The sequence below is a fragment of the Castor canadensis genome, chromosome 2, assembly GCF_047511655.1.
Source record: "Castor canadensis chromosome 2, mCasCan1.hap1v2, whole genome shotgun sequence".
Lineage (NCBI taxonomy): Eukaryota > Metazoa > Chordata > Mammalia > Rodentia > Castoridae > Castor > Castor canadensis.
The window spans coordinates 102,167,097-102,194,506 of record NC_133387.1 but is presented as its reverse complement, the minus strand read 5'-3'; the positions used below and the strand labels follow the sequence as shown (position 1 = coordinate 102,194,506).

Sequence of the window (27,410 nt, the reverse complement as noted above, 5' to 3'; positions counted from 1 at the left end):
ACCAGGGGGACAGCACAGGGATGAACTGGGGCACAAGAGAGTACATCAGTGGGGTGTCTAAAACTTTTTGCTAGAGCTGGCCTGCAACCATGATCCTTCTCTCACTCTCTGGAGTGGGTAGGATTACAGGGTTGGGCCAGGAGGCTGGCTCAATGCATTTAAAATGATAGTTTTAATCTAATTATCACAGAATACGTTGGATTAATCGCAGCAGGATTTAATAAAGAAGGAGGAATCCACATGACTATCCCGTGGGTATGGACCAATCCTAGAACTTGTCATACTGGTCAATTTGGAGTCACATCACCTGGTAAATGAAGTTTCCCTTGTTTTGTGAGCCTTGCTCAGAGTCTTGTGGGAAATGTAGTCTCACCCAGTCCAGTCACCAGCAGCATCAGGAGGGGAACGCTTCCGGGTATCTTCTGCGCAGGCGTTGTCCCGTCCCCGCCAGTTTCTGCCCGGAAGTTCCCGGAACTGCTGTCTTACAGATGCTTTTCCGCGGACTTTGAATTCCTCCGCGGAAACCCCTGAAGGTCCATTGGAGGGTGAGAGAGAAAGCGACCACGGGGACCCTGGCGTGCAGGAGCGGCGACCCTGAGGAGGTGTTGGCAGAACCGCAGGTGGTCGTCCCCCGGTCCGTGACACAGGTGGCCCGCGGAGCTGAGCCGGGCTGGGAGGGAAAGTCGCAGCGGCCATGTGTGTGACTGCGGCCAGGAAGGCGCATGTTGGAGCAGAGCCTTTCCTCACCTGGTCCTGTCACATCTAGTGGCGTCCTCCTGGTCAGGGCACGTCAGTGGCACATCGCGGATTGTTGTCTTGTGGGTACGTGGACGCGCCTCATGGAACCATCACAGGGACGGTGTCCCCAAATTACAGGTACATTTGTTATGCACAAACGTCAGCAAAAATGCTGAGTTACAGCATGCATATCTCCATGAAAAGGGGAATAATTACATTGGGGCTGTGCCTCTGGAGTCCCTAGGGCAGTACTTAGTACCTCCTGTAGTCCAAGTGATTTTTTTTTTTTTTTTAGCAGTACTGGGGTTTGGCCGCGGGGCTTCGCAAGCACTGCACACGTGAGCTACACCCCCCAACCCTTTTTGCATTTAGTGAATTTTTCAAATTGGGTCTTTTTACCGTAACCTTTTATTTAGCCATAGTGAGATTTGAACTCAGGGCCTTGAAGGAAACAGCTTTGGCACTTGAGCCATGCCCCAGCCCTCAAATAGTACTTGCTTTTGCCTGGGAAAGGCCTCAGACCCTAATCTTCCTGCCACCTCACCTTCTTGTGTAGCTGGGATTGAAAACATGTACCACCAAGCCTAGCCTCCAGTGGTATTTCTTTCTTGTCTTGAATAGTACGCTTTTAAAATTTAAAAAATTTTTTTCATTGTCGTTCTGGGGGCCCCAGGTGCATTTTCAGCAAACACATACTTTTTTTTTTAAAAAGTAATTTTTCTTTTTTTAAAGTGGGGCTAGAGTTTGAACTCGAAGCTCTGTGCTTGTGGTAAATACCAAGAGGGAGGGATCCAGTATAACATACATGGTTCCCCTTTGTTCATAGTAACAGCTGCATCTTCACTGGGGACTCTGTTGCCTGTTATTGTATAAGGGACTAATCTATAGAGAGGGTTTTTTTTTTTTTTTTGTCACTATATCCAGCTAACATGTAGAGTTTTGAGCAGGAGAATCAAAACCAAACAATGCCTCAGCTACACCTCCAGAATGTGCTTGTAGGAGAAATAAAAAATGAACCAATTTCTGGTGAGTTCTTTGTTCATTCTTCACTTTGTTTTGCATAGTAATTCATGAATTTGTGAAGTCTGTAAATACAAATGGAATTGTAGAAATGAGTAAAACAGCTTCAGGGTGATGCACATAAATAAGATAGAGTTAACATACAGACATTGGCAGGGTTTTCCTTTTTTTTTTTTTTCTCAGTACTGGGGTTTGAACTCAGGGCTGCACACTCTACCACTTGCTAGGCAGGTGCTCTACCTTGTGAGCCACTGCACCCGACACAGGCAGGTGTTAAGATGCTGAAAACATCTGTGTTGAGTACAAATTTGTCTCTGGACTTTTTTTGGTGGGGAGTACAGCATTGGGGTTTGAACACTTTGTGCTTATTAGACACATGCTGTACCACTTGAGCCATACCTCCAGTTCTTTTACCTTTAGTTACTTTTTAGGAAGGGTCGTACGTATTTTTCTCTGGGGCACTGTAATCCTCCTATGTCCACCTCCTTTGTTGCTGGGATTATAGGTGTGATGCATCGTACCCATCTTGTATTTTGAAATGAGGTCTTGCTAACTTTTTTGCTCCTGCTTGCTTTGAACCACAATCTTCCTATCTCTGACTCCAGAGAATCTAGGGTTAAAATTGTGTGCCACCATGCCTGGCCTGATCTCTGGTCTTTCTGATGCCATGACAAGTAGGCATATTTATTATATATTTGAAGGCTACCTGAGAAGAAAGCATGTTAACTTCTCATGAGACATAAAAACTTCACCAAAGGCTAACACATTACCTACTTTCATAGATGGGTAGTGAGTTTTTCAGGACCAATGTGGAAATAGCATTTCTAATGTTCTGCAGTGGAAATGGTTATCTGGTGCTAATGCAATTCTCTCTTAATAAATTTTTCTGGAGTTGGTAAAATAGTGTGGTCCCAGGCAGCTTTTGGAAGGCCATATTTCATTTGTGGATTAAACCTGGAATATCTAGAGGATTGAGTTGACCACAGGTTGTTCAGTGACTCTGTACCTGTCTGTCAGCCCACATACACATGTGCACACTGTTCAAAGTTAAATTTCCTGGCAGATCTTCTCATTGCTCATTTTTCCTTTAGCCCACTCTGCATTGTCTTAGTTCAGCTATTCAGAAACCCATTAATAACTTAAATGTCCTTCACATCCATCACCATTTACCATATTTGAAGCTACTTCTTGTGATGTGCTTGATATTCTTCTTTGTTAGTCCCTATCACAGCCTTTCTCACATTGTTTTCTCTGTTCTCAGTTCCTCCGGTTTTTTTGCCCCTTAGCATAACTCAACCAAGTGCTCCATCCTGGGCCACATTCTACTCACTCAGTGGTTCTCATGCATGGATATAGCTGTCTGTGGTTCACTTCAGGAACCACAGCCATCCTGCCCGTGATCCAACCTTCAATCCTGCACTCCTCCCTCTCTGCCAGGTCTAATGTCATTTGGTGTGAACTTGTGCAACTTTTGTTTATTCTTTTTATTTTGGCCTACTGTTTGCATACAGAGCATGTAGGAAGAGGATGTGATAATGCTCGTGAATAAACGTAACTGCAGATGTCATTCCTGGAAAAACCTGAAGAATGTATTTGTATACAACAGTGCCTCTAAACAGAACATCTGGTGACATCCTCAGGAGTCCCCTAAAAGAAAGCATTCAGGAGTTAGTGGGACCCATTTGAGAAAAGGTCAATGAAAAAATATGCAAAGAAAAAAAAAGGAAACAGAAATTTTCATAATTGCTAACTAGTTTTTGTATGTTTCTCAGTGACTGTATTTGTATTTATTAATATACAGTTTTCTGTAATTCTAAAGGATCTGTCATGTTTACAAACTCCATTAAAGACTACATTTAATTTCACTGATATGTTAGTTAACTATTTATGAACGAATAACAAAAAATGGATGTTTGCACTAGCTATGGCTAAGTTTATGGAATTTAACTGTAGTTTATAGTTGGTTAAGAATAAAATATTCATTAGCTGAACATTTTAAATTCACAGTTGTATTTTGAGGCAGAACATAATTGTGACATGTGCTTTACCATTCATTTATTTGCAGCCTTAAGTTAAGTCTAAACCTCCAAACTCCATGTTTCAATAAGTTACTTGCTATGGTCTCTAGTGATGTTTAAGGTGTTCCATCTCAAAAACTTACTGGTTTAAATAGAACTTCTCTTTACCTGTCACAATTTTGAGGTTCAAAGAACCGGACAGAGCAGTATGGTTTGTGTTGTGTACGTTTTGGGGTTTCTTTGTGTCTCTGGTTTGTTTCAGGCCAGTGTGGTCAGCTACAAGATATCACTTGTCCCAACTGGAAGGTCACTAGAAGCACGAAGTTTGTATTCTGGCCACAAATTACTCACATTTCACCAAAGTTCAAAATATACTTGGCCTCTCTCAGTTTATCCAGTGATCTTTACCTTCCTGTTTTGACACTGGTAGGCAGGTCAATTAAATCAGGTTCTGGTTGTTATCTGGGGCCTACCAATTACATCAGTCTCTTGTCTGGCATCAAGATCAAAGAATTGATCTGAATGACAAGGAGTGTGTGGCAAAGATTATTGAAAGTGGAAAGTGAAAGAAATGCCATCAAGGGAGAAACCAGGGCTACAGCCATGCAGCTCAATATTACAGTTGCCAGGGGTCTCTGGTTTTATGTGGATTGAGCCAGGCTGGTGGAAAAAACCTGGATGTTTCTGGTGGTCTAATGGCAATTAGAAGACAGCAGATGTTATATAACCGATTTCTGATTGTACATGTTCCTTCCCATAATTCACTGTGTTAAAATTGTATGCATTACATGCAAGTAATATTAATGAAGCCTTCAGTAGGGAAAAACACCTAAAGGGTTACTACAGTGGGCTACACCATACATGCTTTCCGAAGTGGTAGGCATTGGTTATCACCCACTTTGCAGGATGTGGGACCCATTAATACTGCAGTGTTAACCATAAAGAGCCCTTTAGAGGACCAGGGAGGTTTGGATCTCATATTCCCTGCATGTCTTCATATTAACCCTGTATGCCCTGGACCCCTACATCATAGTAACTTGTAATCTCCCTGTCCACACACATGCAGCACACAGTGAGGAGAGTGGTATGAATGTGGTGGGCTTGGGGCTGTGAGAAGCACCCTGCAAACACTGATCTGAGTGTTTATTCCCATCAAGCACCTGCACCAGTTTGTTGATTACAGCCTAGTCCTAGTCCCTAGGAAAGAACTCAGGCCTCTTCACTCTGCTCTCTGGGCTCTTGCCATTCTCTGAGTTAATGTTATACTTCCTTAAGAAATGCCTCAGTTTGCAGTTGATGAATTTTTTATACTTATGGCTTGCTTATATTAAGTAGAGTATCCAATGTCCCCCTTTTCATTTTGTGTGTGTGTGTGTGTGTGTGTTGATCTCAGGGCCTCATGAATGCTGTGTGTGTGTGTGTGTGTGTGTGTGTGTGTGTGTGTGTGTTGATCTCAGGGCTTCATGAATGCTAAGCATACACTACCACTGAGCTACACTCCTACTTGTTCCTATTTTTCATTTTTTCTGTCGCTTTTCCTTGGAGATAGGCAATGGCACAGTGGAATCACTTTTTTAAGAGGTATGCTTCTTGTGTACCAAAATCTATTAGACAGGAGCTATCCCCTCTCCCACATCACCACACTCTTTGTAACAGGTCCTTGTTTTAGTCTAGCCTCTCCTTTTCTAAGGCAACCTTTGAAGGTTGAACGGTCTTCAGTTCATCTCTCTCCTCTCATTTTTCTCAAAGGCAAACAGAGGAGGCCTGGTAGTCCTTTCCACCTTCTTCCCAGAAGTCTCCATAGGCAGACCCTGAGATGGTGAGCCTCCCTCTCAGGGTTCCATGCTGTGAGAGGTAGCAATTTTGCTGAATATTCTCTAGTCTGTGATCTACAAATCTTTTTCTCCAGGTTTCAGTGACACTTTTATACTCACCAACAGTCCTGATTCACTTCCAACTTGGATTATGAGTCCTACAGGCTGCAACTCTGCTTAGTTTCCCAATATTGCTCCACATTGTAGCTTTTTATTCCCATTCTACTCCTGGTTTGCAGATTTTAGTTTTCTCATCTGTGTAAAAGTTCTGCTCAGCCAGCTGCACATGTAAAATGTCTGTAATCCTGGTTACTTAGGACCTCAGAGGTCGGGAGGATCTAGCTTTGAAACCAGTCCCTGGCAATATAGTTCCTGATACCCCATCTTGAAAATAATCGATTACCAAAATAGTGCAGTGGAGTGGCTCAAGGTGGTAGTAAGAGTGTCTGCTTACAAGTGTGGGGCCCCCTTAACGCAGAGAAACTAAAGCAGATACCTTAAAGCAACTGAGTCCAATAGGAAAAGGGGAACAGGTACTAGAGAAAAGGTTAGGTAAAAAAGAATTAACCTAGAAGGTAACACCCAAGCACAGGAAATCAATGTGAGTCAATGCCCTGTATAGCTATCCTTATCTCAACCAGCAAAAACCCTTGTTCCTTCCTATTATTGCTTATACTCTCTCTACAACAAAATTAGAAATAAGGGCAAAATAGTTTCTGCTGGGTATTGGGGGGGGGAGAGGGAGGGGGCGGAGTGGGTGGTAAGGGAGGGGGTGGGGGCAGGGGGGAGAAATGAACCAAGCCTTGTATGCACATATGAATAATAAAAGAAAAATGAAAAAAAAAAGATGTACTGAAAACACTGGAATTTGCTTTTCTAGAATGTGAATCAGTACATAGAAAAATGTTATTACTCTTTTTTTAAATGTCTCATATCTAAAATAAATAAATAAAAGGAAGTTAAAAAAAAAAAAAAAACAGGTGTGGGGCCCTGACTTCAAACCCTAGCGCCACCAAAAAAATAAAAATAATCAGCTCAAATTGTGGTGACCTTGTCTTCACTCCATGATTTAGGCAGAATCTGGTGCCTGGTTCATCTCAGGCACAGATGAAGTACGAACTGGGGAGCATCATCCAAAAACCCAAGAGTTTCTGACATTTGAGGAGACTCACTGTTGTCTGGAACTGGTGTTCTTGGAGCTTGTTGGGGCTGTCCACAAGCATACCAACTTGTATGTGGTTCTGCACCAAGGAGGTCGCAGGGTAGTTGGTGACTGGCTTCCCACAAAATTGATGTTCCAAGAGACACGAGTGAAGCTGCATAACTTCTTGCAGCCTTCCCTCAGAAGTCCCCAAATGCCACCTTTGCCATGTTCCATTGGCCAACCAAGCCACTGAGGCTGGGCAATGTTTAAGGCTCATGTTTCCACCACAGAGGGAAGAATTGGAGAGGACTTGTGGTCCATATAATCTTCCAGAAACCATTGGTAACAGTATATATATTTATCACAAATACATTGTCATTTCCGTTGTGAATACTTCTTTGACTCATGAGTTATTTCAAAGAATAGTATTTGATTAGCAAATATTGAGGCTCCCAGGACATTGTTTTTTTCCAGCAGCAGTTGGGTTGGAACTCAAGGCCTCATGCTTGCCAGGCAAATACTCTACCACTTGAGTCACTCTAACAGCCTTGTTTGGTTTTGGTGGTAAGATAATGCTATCGGTAGGAAATAAATTAAGAAGTACTGATTATGCTTTTATTCTTCAGAAGAGATTGTAGGGAATTGGGAGAATTTGTTCTATAGTGCATGGTTGAACTTACCAGTGAACAACTCTGAACCTCGTACTTTCTGTTTTTGAAAGGTTATTCATTGTTTTTTGAATTCCTTCTTTTTTGTGTGCCGGTAGGGTTTGATCTCAGGGCCTTGTTCTTGCCAGGCAGCAGTTCTACACCTTGAGCCACCCTCCTTGCCCTCAATTCCTTTAATAGAAATGTGTTCACATTGTGTGTTTTTAGCTTGTGAATTTGGCTAAGTTGTGTCTTTTATGAAATTGTTACATTTTACATAGCCTATCAGATGTGTGGACATAGAGTTATTCATAGTATTCCCATGTTATTCTTTTAATGTTCGCAGAACATGTAGTGACATCCCTTTTTTATTTCTGTTGTTAGTACTTTGTGTCCTTTCTCTTTTATTTTCTTATAACCTGACCATATGCTTAAGGATTTTTTTTTTTTGGTGGTGGTACTTGTGTTCGAACTCAGAGTCTCACAGGTTCTCTGCCATTTGAACCATGCCCCGAAGCAATTTTTGGTCTCGGTATTTTTCACATAGGGTCTCCTGTTATCTGCTGGGCTGGTATGAGACTGCAATCCTACCTATAGCCTTGCATGTAGCTGGGATCATGCCATCACCCCCAGCCTGACCTCAAACTGTAATCCTGTCCATCTCTGAGTAGCTGGGCCTGAGGCACAATAACTGGGAATTTTATTGATGGGTTTTCTTTTTTTCAGCTAGTATGGTTTTTTTTCTTCTTTTTTTATGGTTGTGCTGGGGTGGGGTATATTGTGGCATTTACAAAAGTTCTTACAGTATATCAAATATATCATACTTGAATTCTCCAGCCTCCACCATTCTCCTTTAACTCCTCTTACCCCATTCCCAGAACTGTTTCAACAGATCTCATTTTTCCCTTTACATACGTATGTACATGGAATTTGCACTATATTCACCCTCCTGTGTCCTTTCCACATCTCCTTCCCCTCCCACTGGTACCAACACCCCCAGGCAGAACCTGTTCTTCCCTCTAGTTCTCTGATTTTGTAAATGAAAAAAAAAAGTCATTTTTGTTTTAGATATATACATGGGGAATATCCTTGTGACATTTCCATGTATATATTTATTATAACCCAAATTGTTTCATGTTCTTTCTTTATTTATTTTGCAGTGCTGGGACATTAACTCGGCCTTTGAGTCACTCCAGCGGCCCTATTTTTGTATAGGGTTTTTCGAGATAGGGTCTCAGGAACTAATTGACTGGGCTGGCTTTGAACTGCCATGCTCCTGTTCTCTGCCTCCTGAGTAGCTAAGATTACAGGAGTGAGCCACTAATGCCCAGCCTTTATTTTTTTTTAATTGACGTTTCTAAGAAACCCTTGTTTTCTATTGCTGATTTTCTTTGTTGAGATTCTATTTCAATTTCACTGGTTCCACTTATAATTCTTATTGTTTTTTTCCTTTTGCTGGTTTTAATTTTTACTTTCTCCACATAGTTTCCTAAGATAGGAACTTGGATTATTGATTCTAAATCCTTGTTTTTGTCTACTATACACATTGCTGCCATCAATTGTCCTCTAAGCACTGTTTGCTGCATCCTACAGATTTTTGTAAAATGTGCTTTCATTTTCATTTAGTTCAAAATTTAAAATTTCTCTTCAGTTTTTTTTTTTTTTTACTATCTGTAAGTATGTTGTTTAATCTCCCTATACTTGGAGTTTTTCAGTTTTCTTTTTGTTTTTGTACCACTCTGGTCTGAAAGCAGACATTGCGTGCTTTCTAGTCATTTAAATCTGTACAGATGTGTTTTCAGGCTGAGAAGGTGGCCTGTATTGGTGGTTATCCACATGCTCTTCAGAGGAATGTGTAATTTGTTGCTGGAAGAGTTCATCTATTGGTGCCAATTACATGCACTTGAATTCAGCTGTTCTTGAGTTGCACTGTGAGGGTCTGTCTTTTTTTTAGAGTGGATTGTTGACATCTCTAGTGTGCTTGTGGATTCATCTTTCTCTTGCACTTCTGATAATGTTGCTCTCCCATAGGTTCAGAATCTTTTGTTAGACACATACGTGTTAAGAATTGTTACATGTTACAGAACAGATCACTGTGTTATTACCTAATGCCCTTTTCTTGGTAACTTTTCCAGGCTCCTGCTCTACAACTCAGCTTACTAGCCCCTGATTTCCTTTAATTAGGGTTAGGATGATATATTTTCTGCATTTATTTTTAAATTAACATTTAGTTAGTGTGTATTAATTTCACAAAGGTGTTTCATTATGACATTTCCATACACACATGTGCATGTAATGTACTGTGTTCACAGTCACCCTGTCTCCATCCATTTACTTTTAATTCATATTTTTTTATATTTATTTAATTTTTTTGCTGGTACAGTGGTTTGAACACAGTGCATCCTGCTTCATAAGTAGGTGCTTTGTCACTTGAGCCATTCTCCCAAGTCTGTTTTGTGTTGAGTATTTTCAAGATAGGGTCTCCAGAACTATTTGCCTAGGCTGACCTTGAACCTTCATCCTCCTGATCTCTGCCTCCTCAGATGCTAGGATTACAGGGGTGAACCAGCGTAAGTTTTGTATTTAAGTGAACTTCTAGCCAATACACAGTTGAAGTTTGTTTTGCCCACCTGTCCTGGCATGCTGTCTATAGTTTATCCATTAGCTTCCTTAGTGCCTTAATCAGAGTTTTAACAAAAGTTTGCTTTGTGATAATGCCATGTCTGGTTCCAATGTATCATCTGCCACTTCATATTCTGTTTTTTGCTTTTTAATATGTCTTGAAATACTTTCTTCATAGCCTGATATGCCATGCCACATAAAAGGAACTGTTGGAAATAATACACTTAGTAGTATGGTAAGGTATAGGGGAGGGCAAGCTGTGTTATTCTATTAAGGCTACTATAATAGAATGCCACAGACTGGCTGCAGTGTGCTCTGTCTTGTGCAGTGTGATCCACTCCCTTTTGTATCCGGGAAGAGTTGTATTTTCAGTTCCTTCAGCTCTGTATTTGATTTTTTTTGGATGGAGTGTCAGTTTCCTGTGTTTATCAGCTATCATTATTACAAAATACCTGAGATAACTTAAAATGAGGAAAGATTTATATTGTCTGTTGGCTTTCAAGTTTTCAGTGCATCATCACTTGGCACCATTACCTTTGGGCCTATTCAAGGACCAAAAATACAACATGGCAGGAGCTCATGGCAAAGGAAGCTGCTTACCTCATAGCCAGGAAGGGAAAAAGAGGCAATAATTGGCTAGGTCTTGTTATCTGCTCCAGGGCACAATTCCATGACCTCTTAAAGATTCCAACACTTGCCTGCCCCACCTTGGACTGGGTCCTAGCCTTTCACACATGGTCCTGTATGGCATTCCATATCCTAACTAAAGCTGAACAGCTGTATTTTTATTTATTTATGTGTTTTTTAAAAAAAATCCCTCTTTATCTCATACTGGCGTTCTGTGCTCTGGGTAGCTCAGACTCCAGCCTTCACCACCTCTTGGAGGTGCTTGGATCGCAGGTGCATTGTCCAGGGTCAAAGTTTAAAAGGAACCTTCTCAATGTCTATATGAACCATTGAAAGAATTTGTCTCCATAGAATATGAATATACTTAATTGTGTTAGTGGAGCTTTTTTTTCCTTTTTTGTTTCTGAGACAGGGTGTCACTATGTAGCCCAGGCTGGCCTGAAAGTCATGATCCTCCTGCCTCAGCCCCCTGAGTCTTGGGGTTGTAAGTGTGCACCACCATGCAAGCCTGAGACTTCTTAACATTGAGGTTTTCTTTATCTTGGGACAAACTCAGAAAATTCTTTCTTGGTCTTTGTAGTCTATTTCTCTTCCCCCATCAGGAATTATTAATTTCTGTGTTAGGAAAAACACCGCTCTCAAAGAAAGCTCATGAGAAGAGTCTCACGTCCATAGAGCAAGGTTTAATGGCAGGCCCAAACTGCCAGGCTGGCCGGGGGAAAGATGGTGCAGCCCAGAGCCTGGGCGAGCAGTGGCTTTTATAGAAGGGGGAGGGGAAGGAAGTTAGCGCATGTGCGGTTGTCTCTGGTAGGGGTGGGGCTGTCTTAGAGCACGGGAATTTGCTTAAGGGCGGGGCTGCCATTTTGCCTGATTCACAAAATGGCGACATTATTGTTCTATCATTCCCCCATTTTTTTCTTTAATAATGATGAGGATAGGGGCTGAGGATCAGGAATTGGGGCGAAGCATTGATCTCTTTAACTGCTTCCTGCTGGCAGGGGGCTTTGTATGGGGCAGGATCCTCAGGATCCTGTGGTGTCCTGGATGGGGCCTTCACAGTAGTTTTCAAGGCGGTTTTGGAGAGGTTGGTATCCCTGGCAGTACAACTGGTTAAATTTTTGATTAGCAAGAGCAGAAATGCAGTATGATACAAGGGAGGAAGCTTAAGAATAGGAGAGCAAGAAACATAGGCATTAGGATGGGCATTGGCCAGGAGAACCACTGTGAAATGTTGTTCCCTGGACAATTTCAAGAGAAATGGGTGGCCATACATTATCTAAGACCCAAATAGGAATATTACGAGGAGCATAAAAAGGTGTCTGCTCAGGGACTACATATCTAGGAATCTAAATTCTGCAAAATCCTATAACTGCCAGGAAAGCTGTAAGCTGTCTTATGGTATGGGGGTTGGGAAATGGAAGATTGGGTTGATGCATTTAAGACTCAGGGAGTGAGTCTGTCCCTTTAAGGCCACACCTAGGTAGGTGACCTGTGGGAGGCAGGGGCTGTCAGGATTTAAATGTAACACTCTTGGATAAAAGAAAGCTTTAGCTCATTATTTTACATAAATTGACACTTTTAACCTTTTAAATGTTTGTACCATATTTAGATAAAGTATAACATAACACTGTTACAAGGTGGTCATTTAAGACACATAAGCAAATGTGTAAATGAACTCTGATTTAGTAGTACTTAAAGCTTGATAAGATCAACAGAAAACACAAATAATTTCTTTGATAAAATCCTTCTCTGTAATGTTTTTTTTTGTAGATATTACTCAGCAGAACAATATTAAGATAACCTTGTTATTTCATAGACATAGAGGATTTGATTTTAGTTTGACATGACCCTAAAAATCTTTTAGGCAACTCTTAGATTATATTCAACTTTAACTTTATCACACATCAAAGTTTTTTATTATACACTTTTAAAACTTACTCAGACCTTCATACTACATACTAAACCCTTTGATGGTTTGTCCTTATCCTTTCTATTTGAAACAATCTTTAGGACAAACGCCTTCTTTGCAAAATCCCTTCTCATCCAAAAAACCATTCCTTTTTACTTTAACTTCTCAAAAATACATTTATTACCTATCTATATCCTTTTCAGTTGTTTACTTTGTAACTTGTATTTTAAAATTAACTTTCATAAGAATTTTAACTTTATTATAGGGGCTGGAGCAACTCATTAGTAGCCCTGTTGTTTTAAGGAATTTGTGATAGGCATAAGGCATCATTGTCCCTCAGGCTTGAGGGGATATTGTTTTAGGTGTGGAAACAGTGAGGGATTTTTGAGTTTTATTTGAATAGGGAGGGCCATCCTGGCTCACCCTACACTCATCTCATCAGTCCACACTGTGGAATCTCTTTGTTTCTGAAGGAGGGGGCAGCAGAGATAACTGCCTGGGGGGAGGAGAATTTGAGCTCTTAATTGAGATAGTAAATCCTGTCCCATCAGGGACACTGGAGTTTTAGGTACTATGAGAAAAGAGTGACAGAAGAGCAGGTCTCCCCAAGAGCAGGCCAGAAGCCAGGTAAACTAGTGCTCTAGGGGCTAGCCAGATTTGCCCCAAACGATAACTTTTGTCATTGGACCAGGAGAAAAAGGTAAAACAGAGAAACAGGCTCCACTGTCTAGGAGGAAAATGGCCTTTTGTTTTTCTGCCATTATGGCTCCTCAACATTGATGCCAAGAAGTGGAGTGTGGACAGGAGGCTTGGACCCATCAATCCATGGAAGGTGGCACCTCGTCTTTCATCTGGTGATGGGGGCACTTAGACCTCCAGTGGTTACCCTTGCAGAGGGCAGGGTCCCGGTTGGGGGCGGGGCTATCTCCCGGGCTGTCCCCCTTAAGCATTCTCTGCAGAAGTTCCCCTCCTGTCCACCACAGTAGCAAGTTCAGGATACAGGCCCCAGTCGGGTGGGGCCCTCTCTGAGAGCAGCAGTGAGGCCATGGTGTCTCTTATCTTTTTCTATCCTGTTTGTAAGGTCCCGGACATACAGACATAGCCATAAATACAGACATGGCTAGCTGTATTACTTGGTTCAATAACTTTTCCATTCAGCCACAGTCTGAGTTTTTTAACAAATATCTGGGACTGACTGTTAGAAATTTATCTTTGAGGAGAACCTCTCTCACCTGTGACTCTGAGTCCACTGTGTTATGCTTTCTGATAGGTTGTTGCTGTAAAGTAAAGTTGTTATTTTACATTGACACCTGACACTCTGGAGAGCAAGCCTCTGAACTGTTCTGGGCCTCAGTTTCCTCACTTGAAGAATGAGGGATCTAGGTTAAACTACATTTTTCTACTATGAGATGGCTGAAGTGACCATTTTTTATTTTATTTTTTATTTTTTTTTAGTAATGCTGGGGAATTGAACCCAGGGCCTTTGCACATGCTGGGCAGACATTCTCCCATTGAGCTACTTCCTCAGCCCCAAATATTATTATTATTTTTTTTTACTTTGGCTGTACTGGGCTTGAACTCAGAACTTTTTGCTTGAGCCACATAATCATTTCAAACCTGAGTGGCCTGGGCCAGAACCCATTGCTTTTCTAATGAGAGAAATTTGTCCAAATGTAAGGAAATGTGGACCCCAAAAGTGACCACGTGGAGAGGAGTGATCTGGCCAAGTGATTCTTTATTGCCGGGTGGGAGAGGGAGAGAGCAGAGAGCCAAGAGAGAAAGGGAGAGAAATTTGTATAGGGGACCTCATTTTTTTTTTTTTTTTTTTATAGAAAAGGTCTGTTGTAATTTAAGGAGCCCTGTGAAAGCCACTTCTCTTGGTCACCCAAGGCATACTGAGGCCAGGCCCCAGTACAAAGCTTCCAACATCTACCAGCCAAAGACTGGAAGATGCAGATCCCATCTAGAAAGAACAAAACGTTAGGATCCTGTCTTTTAGCTAACAGCAGGCAGCCTCTTTAATAAAGGCTATCTTTTTAACAAAGAAATCATTTGTAAAGTTAGAGAAGGGCATTCAGAGGGCATTTCAGGCCAATAACAGTGGCATACAGAACAACTAGTGTTAATATTTGGAGGGAAAAATTTATGCTGAGGCCAAAGTTATAGAAAAGTCTAAATGAGAAGTTTAGAGACCACAGTAATGTCTATTTTGTTATTTCTGGAACTATAACCTCAAGCTAACAATTGGCTTATAAGGGTCTGATGCCCTGAGGTGTGAGGTGGGGCTAGGAGCAGGACTTGTGTAAGCACCACTCCCTCCACACACACCTGGGACAAATGACCCTGACTGCCTAGGCCTGATCCTGCGGCTTGTCACCCCTCCCCCCTTCCTATGTACTCTCCGTGCGTTTATTCTAGGGGAAGTGGCAGGCAGGCTGCAGCCATTGCCACATGTGGCTGGCAGTCCAGGATTTGCTGGATCCACTCTATGGATTTTCCTAGCTATGGCAAGCGTTTTTGCTGTGTCCAGGAGCCAGCATCCTGTGCACAGGTGTGCCTGTTTGCTTTCCCTCCTCCTCTTGTGGGGGCGGAGCTGGAGGGTAAGCATGACAGCTGCAGGTTTTTCCAAGTGCTTTTGTAAAGCAGCTGATTTAAAGTTAGTTTAGACTGAGAGGCCTGGCAAACTAGTTGGAATAACTTAAGTCATAAGGTACTATGCTACAGGTTTTTCATGGGGGGCAGGGTCCCAGTAAGCCCAGGGAGGGGAAGGCAGACAGAGACAAAGGACACATGGTGAGACCATGGAGGAGGCAGAAAGGTGTGCTGACATCTTAGGTAGGGAGGGGAAGGCAGAGCCTGGAGGCATGACACACGCCTGAGGGATTAGCCATCACCTGTGTCTCCAGGTTGCTCCAATTGATTGGTACTGGCAGGCTTTCAGGAAACAAAACCTCCATTCTCCAGTCACTGAATAAAGCATGAGCTCTCTCAGAGCTGGAACCGCCTTGAGGTCAGTATTGGCAAGGAGTGGCTTGCTTAACTCCATGACAGGGAAAGTTTTTCAGGAAGATAGGAGGAGATAGGATGGTAAGCAGTGCAAGAAGTCTGCTTACATGGGGAAGGAGGAGGTTTGGGAGAGGAATTGGCTGATTTAGAAACTGGTTTACAGGCTAATAGAATCTGCAGGGGAACAGAAAGTACAGAGGGAGGACTTGATGCAGAGATAGGGAAAGGATTGGACGTAGGAAAGTTCCTTCCATTTACCAGCACACTCACAGAGATTGCATAAATCCCTTAAAATACTGGGATTGAAAGTGCCATTAAGTGGCCATTTGGAGGCATTGTCCAATTGGGGCCAGGCCTGATTACAGAGAAAAATGAGCTTTCGTGGCTTAAGATCAGGCATTAGGCAGAGGGGCCCAAAATTGGCCAGGAGACATCCCATTGGGGAGTCTAAAGGAATTTGGGATGGTCCAACTCCCATGGTGAAGGCCTGACCTGAGGAGAGATATGGCGGGCGTCCCCAAAATATCAGGTCCTCAGGGGAGAGAGAGAGAAATGTGGAAAACAACCCCCAGAGGGAACGTCTTGACCACGGGGATGTCCACAGTCCTAAGTGGGGAACCCAGTTCCCTGGGACGAGAGCGCGCTGCAACCTAGTGCTAGGGTTTTCGAGGAAATGAGAGAGAGAACACAGCTCTGCGTGCAAAGAGGACTCACCGAGGGAGAGAAGACCTTAAGGGAAGATTGGCTGGTGGTGGATGGTGGTTGGAGGCGCACTGGGGTGGAGGAACTTCCCTGTGAGCTAGTGAGAGAGTGACGCTTTCTAGGATCGGGGGTCCCGGTAAAGCAGCTCAGATCCCGGAGGAAAGCCGGGAGAGCAAGGTCAGTGCCGGGAACTCATCCCGATCCCGGGTTTCAGCACCAAATGTTAGGAAAAATGCCGCTCTCAAAGAAAGCTCATGAGAAAACTCCCGTCCATAGAGCAAGGTTTAATGGCAGGCCCAAACTGCCAGGCTGGCCGGGGAAAAGATGGCGCAGCCCAGAGCCTGGGCGAGCAGTGGCTTTTATAGAAGGGGGAGGGGAAGGAAGTTAGCGCATGTGCAGTTGTCTCTGGTAGGGGTGGGGCTGTCTTAGAGCACGGGAATTTGCTTAAGGGCGGGGCTGCCATTTTGCCTGATTCACAAAATGGCGACATTATTATTCTATCATTCTGTATGTTCTTTTTCTTGTTAACTTTCCTTTTCTGAAGACCATTCATTTCATTCACTGTGATAACTTTAGGCAGCACTAAAATTTCGTTACTCAGCAAATTATTTTATCTTCAGCTTACATCTCTCTCTCCTGAACTCTGGAATCATGTATGAAATTGGTAGTTGGCCATCACATAGATGTGGTATTGGACATTCCAAATGTAATATATTCAAGGCTGTGTCACTTTTTTGGATTTGTTTTTGTTTTGTTTTGTTTTCTTTGGAGGTGCTGGGGTTTGAGCTCAAGCAAGGCCTAGTGCTTCCTGGGCAGGTGCTCTACCATTTTGGTATGCAGCCCACCCATTTTTTTTTTTTTTTTACATTGAGTATTTTCTTTTTCTTTTCTTTCTTTTTTCTTTTTCTCCTTTTGTTGTATGTGTGTCTGTTGGGTATTTTCGAGATAGTGTCTCATGAACTATTTGCCTGGGGTGCCTCCAAACTGATCTCTGCCTGCAGAGTAACTAGGGTTACAGGTGTGAGCCAGCAGCACCAGGCCTGCTGTAGTATTATTCTTCCATTTTCCAAATTACACATTATGGTGCCAGGATTTAAGTAGCATCAATCATGCAGATCATCTAGAAATGAAATGTTTTTATCTTCAATCAACAAATCCTTACCAAATTCTGTTACTGCACTTCTTTTCTTTTCTCTCCTTGAAGGTTACTTCTGTTTTCTGCAGTCTTACTTCTCTGTGATCTGACATCTCACTCTGGTTTCTTACTGTTTAAGTCTCCCTTAAGCCTTTCCAGTTCTCCTCCCAGGGATGACTGTTGAAATGTAGATCTGCTCAGTTTGCTCACCTGTTCTCACCGGAGCTCTCATTTTACACCAGTAGATTGGGAAATGGCAGAGATGTCTGGAGTGAACACGAGCAATCTTTTGCATGTAGGAAGAAAATATTGTGATGCCTGTGTGCACAGTTTTAGTTTATTAGTCATTCGAAAAGAATACTAGGCTTCTCAGTAAAGTGCAGATTTGTCATGCAAAATAGAAGTATACATTCTCCTTTCTTGCTTCATTTACATTGAAGCTGTAAATCAGTTCCGCTAACAGATTGTGGGGTTTTATTCATATTTAATGGTTTCTTCATTCCAGATCATAAGCTCCTTAAAGGTGCAAAATTTTATTTTATTTTTTTAAATAGAGTGGAACTTGCTATGTAGCCCAGGTTGGCCTTGAACTCTAAAGTACTCCTATCTCATCCTCTTCAGTGCTTGAATTACAGCACTGTTTTTACTCATACTTTATTCCCTTGGTATAAGTATGTTTTTTAAGTTTGTGAGGTAAAACTTTTAACAATATTTTTAATACCACTTAGTACTTAATAAATTATTACAATGGTGGTACATTCCTATGACTTTCTTTTACCATAGAGTGCAAAACAAGTGGCATTTTTTGCAAAATACTTATAAAATATCCCCCCACTCCTACCTCCACATGCAGAAGTAGAACTTCCATATTCCAACAACTGGTGAGCAGAGAAGAAATATGGCATTCCAGGACTCAGTGTCATTTGAGGATGTGGCTGTGGACTTTACTTGGGAGGAATGGCGGGACCTTGATGATGCTCAGAGGACCCTATACAGGGAGGTAATGCTCGAGACCTACAGCAGCCTGGTGTCCCTGGGTGAGTGAAATGCACTGTAGCCCTCAATTCTTAATACATATATGAAAACTATTTAGGTGCACAGTTCCAGCCCATGAAAAACTCAATTGTTCATCCTCTCCATGAAAAATTCACATGTCCCCCTTCATTGCACAGTTACAAAGCTAGGGTTTATCTTACTGCAAGAACTTGATTTAAAATGGAGGGGATAAACCAATTCAGGGTATAATACATATATGTATATAAGGAAATGTCATGGTGAAACTCCCTGTATAGCCATCATAAACAAATTTTTTTTCAAGAATGAAGGAAAGAAAGGTAAGAAGTCCAGGCTTTGGTATGGCATAAAGAAAGGGTGAAGGAGGGTGAATATGGCGAAAGTATTATATATTCATTAAAAAAATGGGACATGACACTTGTTGAAACTGTCCTAAGAATGGGGGGAGGGAGGATTTATTACAACTACTTTGTAAATGTCACAGTGTACCCTGGGTAAAACTAATATGCTAATACAGGAATAAAAGAAAAAAGAGAAATAAATTAATGCAAAACTTAAATGTAGCTCCTCAGACTCTTCCTATGTCAAGTGTTTGAAAGTGGTTGCTGTGGCTATCAGCCCCCTTGCTGTAACACAGGTACAGAACATGTCCATCATTGCAGAAAGGGTTAGAGAGGGGAAAAACCTGACTTAATCATTTAACAAAATCCTACCTTGTTTTGCATGAACAGGGCAATGCATCACCAAACCTGAGCTGATCTTCATGCTGGAGCAAGGAGCAGAGCAGTGGTTGGAAAAAGAATCTCCAAGCCAGAGCCCACCAGGTGAGTCGGTGCATCCTGAGTGAGGAGGGCATTAGAGGGGAGCCCAGCAGATGTTGGCTGTATTGCACTGACTTCACCAGAATATCTTCCAGATTGCAGACCTGAGGATGGTGTGCCTGCACACATCAAATCTGTGCATTACATTCCTCAAGGAGGGCTCTCTCACATATAATTTTGACCTTTATTCCAATCTAAACCCTATTCTTAGATATTTTTCTTTGGTATTTACTTTCTTAGTCTTCTGATTTGGTTCACCCTCCATTCTCATGGATTTTTTTGAATAATTCCTTTTTCAATAATAAATTAATTTTTGTGGGACTGGGATTGAACTCAGGGTTTAGAGCTTCCAAAGCAGACAGGCCCTTGCAGAGCAGATGCTCTCTCACTTGAGCCACAACTCCAGTCCATTTGGCTGTGGTTATTTTTGAGGTGGGGTCCTGTGATCTATTTGCCTGGGGCTGGCTTTTAAACAGGATTTCTGATCTCAGCCTCCTGAGGATCTAGGATTAGAGATGTGAGCCTCTGGCACCTGGTTTAAAATTTTTTTTGAGACAGACTCCTGATACGGACCCTTTCTTTCCTTCTAGTCTTGATCTTCCTGCTTCTGCCTCCTTTGGGATTGGATTACAGGTGCCTGCCCCCACACTTGGTGTCTCGTGGGCTAGTATTATCTGACATTTCTTCATAAATTATGCTTTATCACATCGCATTGAAGCTGGTTTTAAGTACTGGTGATTTTATAGTTGTAATAATGTAAGAAATTATCAAAATAATGTCTCTTTCATCGAATTTATAGTGTGCTGAGAGAAAAACAAGAAAGTAGTATGTTTTAAGTAGTCAAATAAGAACCATGAGCAATATTTCATCAACGTGAGAAAAGGAAAATTGATATATCATCATTTAGAAAGGATGGTCAGAGAAGATAATGTTAGATGGAATTTGTTTGTTTGAATTTGCTGTGCTGGGGATGGCACCCAGGGCCTCAAGGGTGCTGGTCAAGTACTGTACCACTGGTCTACATTTGTAGTGCATTATGAAGTGGTCATCTTGACATAGCTTGAGTTTTAGTTCCTGTTTTCAAAACTTCACACATAATAGGTGAATATGAAGATCTACATTTGAGATCACTCTTGGAAGCACAAATTGGAAATTGGTAGCTTGAAGTTGTTATTTAAACTTACAGAGCAGTTCCCCTAGGGACTTGATAAGAAAATGAGAAAAGTCCAGACTTACCCTTGTGAACCATGATGTCAGACACCATAAAATGGAGGATACAGCATATGGGTTTGCATTTGGGGAAGAGCCAAGACATTCTTGGTCCCAAGCCTGAGAGAACCAAGAGTTTCATGTTGAGGAGCTCACATCTCTGTTTGGGGAGTGGAATTCAATGTTATCATTTCCATCTTCTCTTAGTGGATATCAGTATAAACAAGAAAAAGGAGAAGAAATATTGAGAAGATTGTATTTTCTATTAAAGTAGGAGAAAGCTGACAGTCCAGTGCACAAGATAACATCATTTGGGAGAAGTTGATTATCAAGCATAGGTGTCTGTACCAGGAATAGGGGAGAGATACTGGGACTTTTGGTCTTAGAAGGAGCCTGAAAAGCACTGAATAAAGATGATGGTCTTCATAGGTGGGTGTCCTTGGTGGTGGGAGGAAGAAAAAAATTTATATTTCTGAGAGTTAGTGAGGTTAAATTAGAACTTTGTAGGACGCTCTGTTCATCTAGAATGGGAAAGAAGACATTTTACATTTGAAAAACTCCCTAGATACACATAGTTATTCTCTGTGTAAGAAGGAAAGCTGAACAAATATACATGCAAACGCTGTACCAATGTCATGTTCCTGCTCTGGTGGCAGTCAGCCGACTTCACTTGTATTATGCAAGTTGCTGGTCCTAAAATTCTTGTACCCATCAAAGTAGAATAATGAGAAGAACATTAGCAAAACAATAAGAGAAAAACAATGGGGGAAAGAAATGGCAGGGCAGATACATTCCATGGAAAATGATAACTAGGCTGTAGGTGAATATTGTAATCAATACTACCATATGCAAATAAATTGAAAAAAACAAGGAAAAACTATTCAACAATATAAAATGTATCACTGTCATTTATTACTTGAAGTCATCTTTTTTCTCATTTTAGATGTCCAGAAGGTGGATGTCATAATTGAGACCAGTGAGGAAAGTCAAGACAGACATTTGTGGCAAGCTGGAATCAATATGAACAACACACCAATTAACGAGAGAGTTATGTTAGGACATGCCTTTCATTTGAGTTCCAGCCATATTTCAAATTTGATTGTAAAGAATGTAGGCTCTTTAGGAGTGAAGCCCAAGGAGTTGAATGTATGTCAGAACAGGAATCACCCTAGTAAGCCTGATGGGATGTATGCTGATGAGAAACCCTATCAATGTAATCAGAATGGAAGTTTCTTTGTCCAGAAGTCATACCTCACCCAGCATGAGATAATTCACACTGGGGAGAAGCTCTATCAGTGTAATCAATGTGGAAAAACCTTTCAGAAGAAATCATATCTCACCAAGCATAAGATACTTCACACTGGAGAGAAGCCCTATAAGTGCAGTCAGTGTGGTAAAACCTTTGGCTATAAGTCACAACTCACTAGGCATGAGATGACTCACACTGGGGAGAAGCCCTATCAGTGTAGTCAGTGTGGAAAAGCCTTTCACCTGAAGTCAATCCTCGATAGACATGAGATAATTCACACGGGAGAAAAGCCCTATCAATGTAATCAGTGTGGAAAAACCTTTAGCCGGAAATCAAACCTCAGCAGTCATGAGAGAATTCACACTGGGGAGAAGCCCTATCAGTGTAATCAGTGTGGAAAATCCTTCGGCCAGAAGTCAAGACTCAGCAGTCATGAGATGCGTCACACTGGGGAGAATCCCTACAAGTGCAATCAGTGTGGTAAAACCTTTCCAGTGAAGTCAGGCCTCACCACACATGAGAGAATTCACACTGAGGAGAAGCCCTTTAAGTGTAGTGAGTGTCATAAAACCTTTAATTATAAGTCACAACTCACTAGCCATGAGATGAGTCACACTGGGGAGAAGCCCTATCAGTGTGGTCAGTGTGGAAAATCCTTTTACTTGAAGTCAATCCTCAATAGACATGAGATAATTCACACTGGGGAAAGGCCTTATCAATGTAATCAGTGTGGAAAAGCCTTTTGCCAGAAATCAAACCTCACTGAGCATGAGAAAATTCACACTGAGGAGAAGCCCTATCAGTGTAATCAGTGTGGAAAATCCTTTCACCTGAAGTCAATCCTCGTTGGACATGAGAAAATTCACACTGGGGGGAAGCCCTATCAATGTAATCAATGTGGGAAAGCCTTTTGCCGGAAATCAAGCCTCACCATGCATGAGAGAATTCACACTGGGGAGAAGCCCTATCAGTGTAATCAGTGTGGAAAAACCTTTGGCCGGAAGTCAAGACTCACCATTCATGAAATGAATCACACTGGGGACAACCCCTACAAGTGCAGTCAGTGTGGTAAAACCTTTTCTGGTCAGTCACGCCTCACCACACATGAGAGAATTCACACTGGGGAAAAGCCCTTTAAGTGTAGTGAGTGTCATAAAACCTTTGCCTCAAAGTTACAACTCACTAGGCATAAGATGATTCACACTGAGGAGAAGCCCTATCAGTGTAGTCAGTGTGGAAAATCTTTTCACCTGAAGTCAGTCCTCAGTAGACATGAGATAATTCACACTGGGGAGAAGCCCTATCAGTGTAGTCAGTGTGGGAAAAACTTTAGCTGGAAATCAATCCTCAGTGAGCATGAGAAAATTCACACTGAGGAGAAGTCCTTTAAGTGTAGTCAGTGTCATAAAACCTTTGGCTATAAGTCACTACTCACTAGGCATGAGTTGAGTCACACTGGGGAGAAACCCTATCAGTGTAGTCAGTGTGGAAAATCCTTTCACTTGAAGTCAATCCTCAATAGACATGAGATAATTCACACTGTGGAAAGGCCTTATCATTGTAATCAGTGTGGAAAAACTTTTAGCAGGAAATCAAACCTCACTGAGCATGAGAAAATTCACACTGAGGAGAAGCCCTATCAGTGTCTTCAGTGTGGAAAATCCTTTCACTTGAAGTCAATCCTCATTGGACATGAGAAAATTCATAGTGGAGAGAAGCCCTATCAATGTAATCAATGTGGGAAAGCCTTTTGCCGGAAATCAAGCCTAACCGTGCATGAGACAATTCACACTGGCAAGAAGCCCTATCAGTGTAATCAGTGTGGAAAAACCTTTGGCCGGAAGTCAAGACTCACCAATCATGAGATGTGTCACACTTTGGAGAACCCCTACAAGTGTGGTCAGTGTGGTAAGACCTTTTCAGGTCCATCAGGCCTCACCACACATGAGAGACTTCACACTGGGGAGAAGCCCTTTAAGTGTAGTGAGTGTCATAAACCCTTTGTCTCAAAGTTACAACTTACTAGGCATAAGATAATTCACACTGGGGAAAAGCCCTATCAGTGTAGTCAGTGTGGAAAGTCCTTTCATCTGAAGTCAGTCCTCAGTAGACATGAGATAATTCACACTGGGGAAAGGCCCTATCAATGTAATCAGTGTGGAAAAACCTTTAGCAGGAAATCAAACCTCACCGAGCATGAGAAAATTCACACTGAGGAGAATCCTTATTAGTGTAGTAAGTATGCAAAATCCTTTCACCTGAAGTCAATCCCCATTGGACATGAGATGATTCACACTGGGGAAAGGCTTATCAATGTAATCAGTGTGGAAAAACCTTTGGCAAGAAGTCAAACCTCAGCAAGCATCAGACCACTCATAAGAGAGAAGTCTTTTGAAGATGGAAGAGCTTTCTCAGAAATCAAACCTCAGGAAACATGAGAGAATTCTCACAGTGGGAAAATCCTGAATGGCAGCGACTAGCTATGTGTCCTCCAAAAGCTATTTTCTTTTCTCTGTGATACAGCAAGATCTTTTCTGCCTCTTTCTGTGGCCAACAATTCAAAGCTCTCTGGAGATAAAGACACCAGTGATGAACATTCCTTCCAGGCCTAAATTTAACAGTGACCTTGCAGTCCTACCAGACTCAGGGTGGGAGCTCTATGTGTCTTCAATCACTGTGAGTTCAGACAGAAATGAAGAAAACGGAGTATTTTCCACCAATGGCCCAGCACCTTCCATTTGTTACATGTGAGAAATGAAGCCTACTCTGTTCAGCCATTTTATGTGTGGTCTGCATTTCAGCACCCACAGCCAGCATTGCTTACTCACTTTATGAATTTGGGAGGTGTTCCTGAGAGACTCACCCTGTTCATGTTTATCAGAAAAGTCATACAAAAGGGGAACCTGTTTCGTCGCCATGTCAAGTTTTGGGAGAATGAAAGAAATATGGGGGCCAGGGAGCAATGGCTCATGACAATAATCCCAGCTGTTTGGGAGGTGACGGATCGACAATTGTGGTTCAAGACTATCCTGTGCAGAGAGTTAGCAAGACCCACTATCAACTAATAAGCCAGGTGTTGCCACAGCTGAACCAGCTGTAATCTTAGTTGTGTAATTAGCATAGGTACAAGGATTGTGGTCCAAGCCTCCCTGGGTAAAATATGAGACTCTGTGTGAAAAATAACTTTAAAAAAAAAGGCTTGGGATATGACTCAAATAGTAAGTATCAACCTGCTAAGCTTGAGGTGTTAGGTTCACACACAATTCTGTCCATACACACCCAAATTTGAAATTCCATCTCCATCTTGTTTAGAGGATTATTTGGGGTGGCTGTCACTTTCTTCTACCCAACATTTCTTCCCCACAGAATTTTAGTAAGAAGCCATCAGTATGACCATAATAAATGGTTGCATATGCAGTCTTCATATGAGGTCTCATTTTCAGTGTGGAGAGTAAGTGTTCATTGTCCCTGAAATCTTGATAATCACTGAGTTTGTGTGTGAGCCTGGAGCTGCTCACACCATCAGGAATCTGTTTATAAGATACAGAGAAGCTGTGAGCAGTGAGTCCTGAAGGATTCAAGTCCAGGTATTCTGAACATCCCTGAGGCCCAGCCCACATGATTGATAGAAGACTATTGTTTTTTCTCCAGTGTGTGGTTTTTTCTCTGGCTCTGAGCCTGTAGAAGTGGGTCACTTATCTTTGTAATTGAGTCCTGCCTTGACTGAATTTGCCTTGTGTCTGAGTTCTTTTTTTAAAATATTGTAAAATTACGGTGGGTTTACCTTTCTTCAGTATGTTGTACAGTGAGTATTTTTTATGGCCACTGATATTGATCCATTATTTCATTATGATCTGTGTTGACTTCCTTAACACATCCAGAAACCTTTTCTAAATTCTGATTGGATTTGCATTGATTTAGATCTCAGTGTGTACTCCCTTGGCATGGATAACTTCACCCAGGTAGCATAGTCTTTCCAGGGAGACCAGACTACAAGTACAGTAGTGGTGGTTCTGGCTACAATTGATGAGTCCCTAATTCCCATCCTAGAGCAAATGTCAAAATCATGCTTTTGCCACCTCTACCACTGCTCACTGGGGGCTCCCCACACTCTGTTTACAGTCCTGTTATGTCCCAAATGCTGACAGCAAAGTATCTTAAGGAAAAGCAAACCAAAAATAAAAAGTTAGAGTATCTGTCCTTATTCCAGATACACTTGGCTTTAAATCAAAAACCATTCTTGGAGCTTGCCCCAAATCTATAAGTGAGTGGTAAAAGATTCTGCCTGTTAGGCTGCTACAACAATTCTAAGTCTGTGCACACCTTATATCAGGTGTAGCATGTATAAAGTGAACCTAAAGGAGTAGGCAGTTCCATCCAGCAGTGAAAAATAGCATGTGCTACACTCTGATTTACTCCTACCTCATATTGTATTTTAAGTGAAAAATAAATCTTATGATCTCAGAATTAACTGTTCCTGTAGCAACTACAGATTTGGCTTAGAGGAGCACAAGGGAGGAGGAAGTAGAAAGATCCAGTCTGGACAACTCTAGCAGAGTATTTGGCTTTTTACATTTTTTTAGTGAGACTTTTTTTGTCATGGGTTTGTTTTGAGATAGGCTTTCATGATCTATTTGCCCAGGCTGACTTCAAACAGTGATCCTCCTCATCTTGCCTCCTGAGTAGCTAGGATTACAGGCTTGAGTTACCAGTGCCTAGCCTCTGGCAGAATATTTTGGAAATAAAGTAAAGGGCTGGGGAATATATTTAAGGGTTTCAACCATGAGAATTTCCAGAATGGTTGGCAGTCAGCGAGCCGTTTTCAACACCCTGAAGAGTAGCACCACTGATACTTTCATCACCCAAATGGAAACTCTGTTTGCATGAAATGCTAACTCCCCATTTTCCTCTCCATCAGCTCCTAATAATGGCTACTATGTATTTATGAATTCTGTTTGTTATAGTAGAATCATAATCCACAGGGTTTGTTCATGTTGTCACACCTATCAGTGCTCCACCCCTGCTTATGGCTGAATAGTACTAAATTGTATGGTGCTGGCATGCAGTGCTGCATAGTACTCATAACCCTTTTTATTCTGCAATATTAACAGTAATATTCCCACTTCAGTTTCAAATTTTATTACTTGGCCTTTCTATTTTTCTTATTTGCTAATATAGCTAAAGGTTTGTCAAGTTTTTCTCAACCAATATTTGGTGTTAGTGATTTTTCTTTTGCTTTTCTCTTCTACTTGATTTATCCCTGCCATAATCTTTATTGTTTCCTTCCTTGTGCTAGTTTTGGATTTAGATTTCATTTTTGGTGAGGATATTTTTCTGCTTTTCTCACACAGGTGTGGAGAGGTATAAATTTGCCTCTGAGTAGTGCCTTTGATTTCACTGTGGGAGTAAATTTTCATTTATTGTGGTTTTGTTTTCATTGTCCTTCGTTATCTTCTTTCCTTTGTGATCTTTTTGACCCTGTTTTTTTTTAAGAGTGTGCTATTTATTTGCACATTTTATTATCACATATAAATTTCCAGTTTTTCTTCTGCTGTTGACTTCTGGTTTTATCACTTGGTAGTTGAGAAAATATCCTGTATGATTTCAGTCTTTTTACATATATTAAAAATTGTTGCCTAACAAATGATCTATCCTGGAGAGTGTTCTATGAGCACTCGAAAAGAACATGTATTCTGCTGGGGTTGATTTCAGTGTTCTGTACAGCCTGCTAGGCC

The 27,410-nt window shown here is 41.7% G+C and overlaps 1 protein-coding gene across 1 annotated transcript; it reads left to right on the top strand.

Moving 5' to 3' along the window:
- The first annotated feature begins 464 nt into the window (after positions 1-464).
- On the top strand, positions 465-25,092 carry LOC109676332 (uncharacterized). The gene is made up of 4 exons (XM_020152772.2): positions 465-876; positions 18,236-18,419; positions 19,128-19,220; positions 21,370-25,092. Exons 2-4 carry the CDS (start codon positions 18,281-18,283, stop codon positions 23,904-23,906), a joined length of 2,769 nt encoding a protein of 922 aa, XP_020008361.2. The 5' UTR covers positions 465-876; positions 18,236-18,280; the 3' UTR covers positions 23,907-25,092.
- Positions 25,093-27,410: the final 2,318 nt, after the last annotated feature.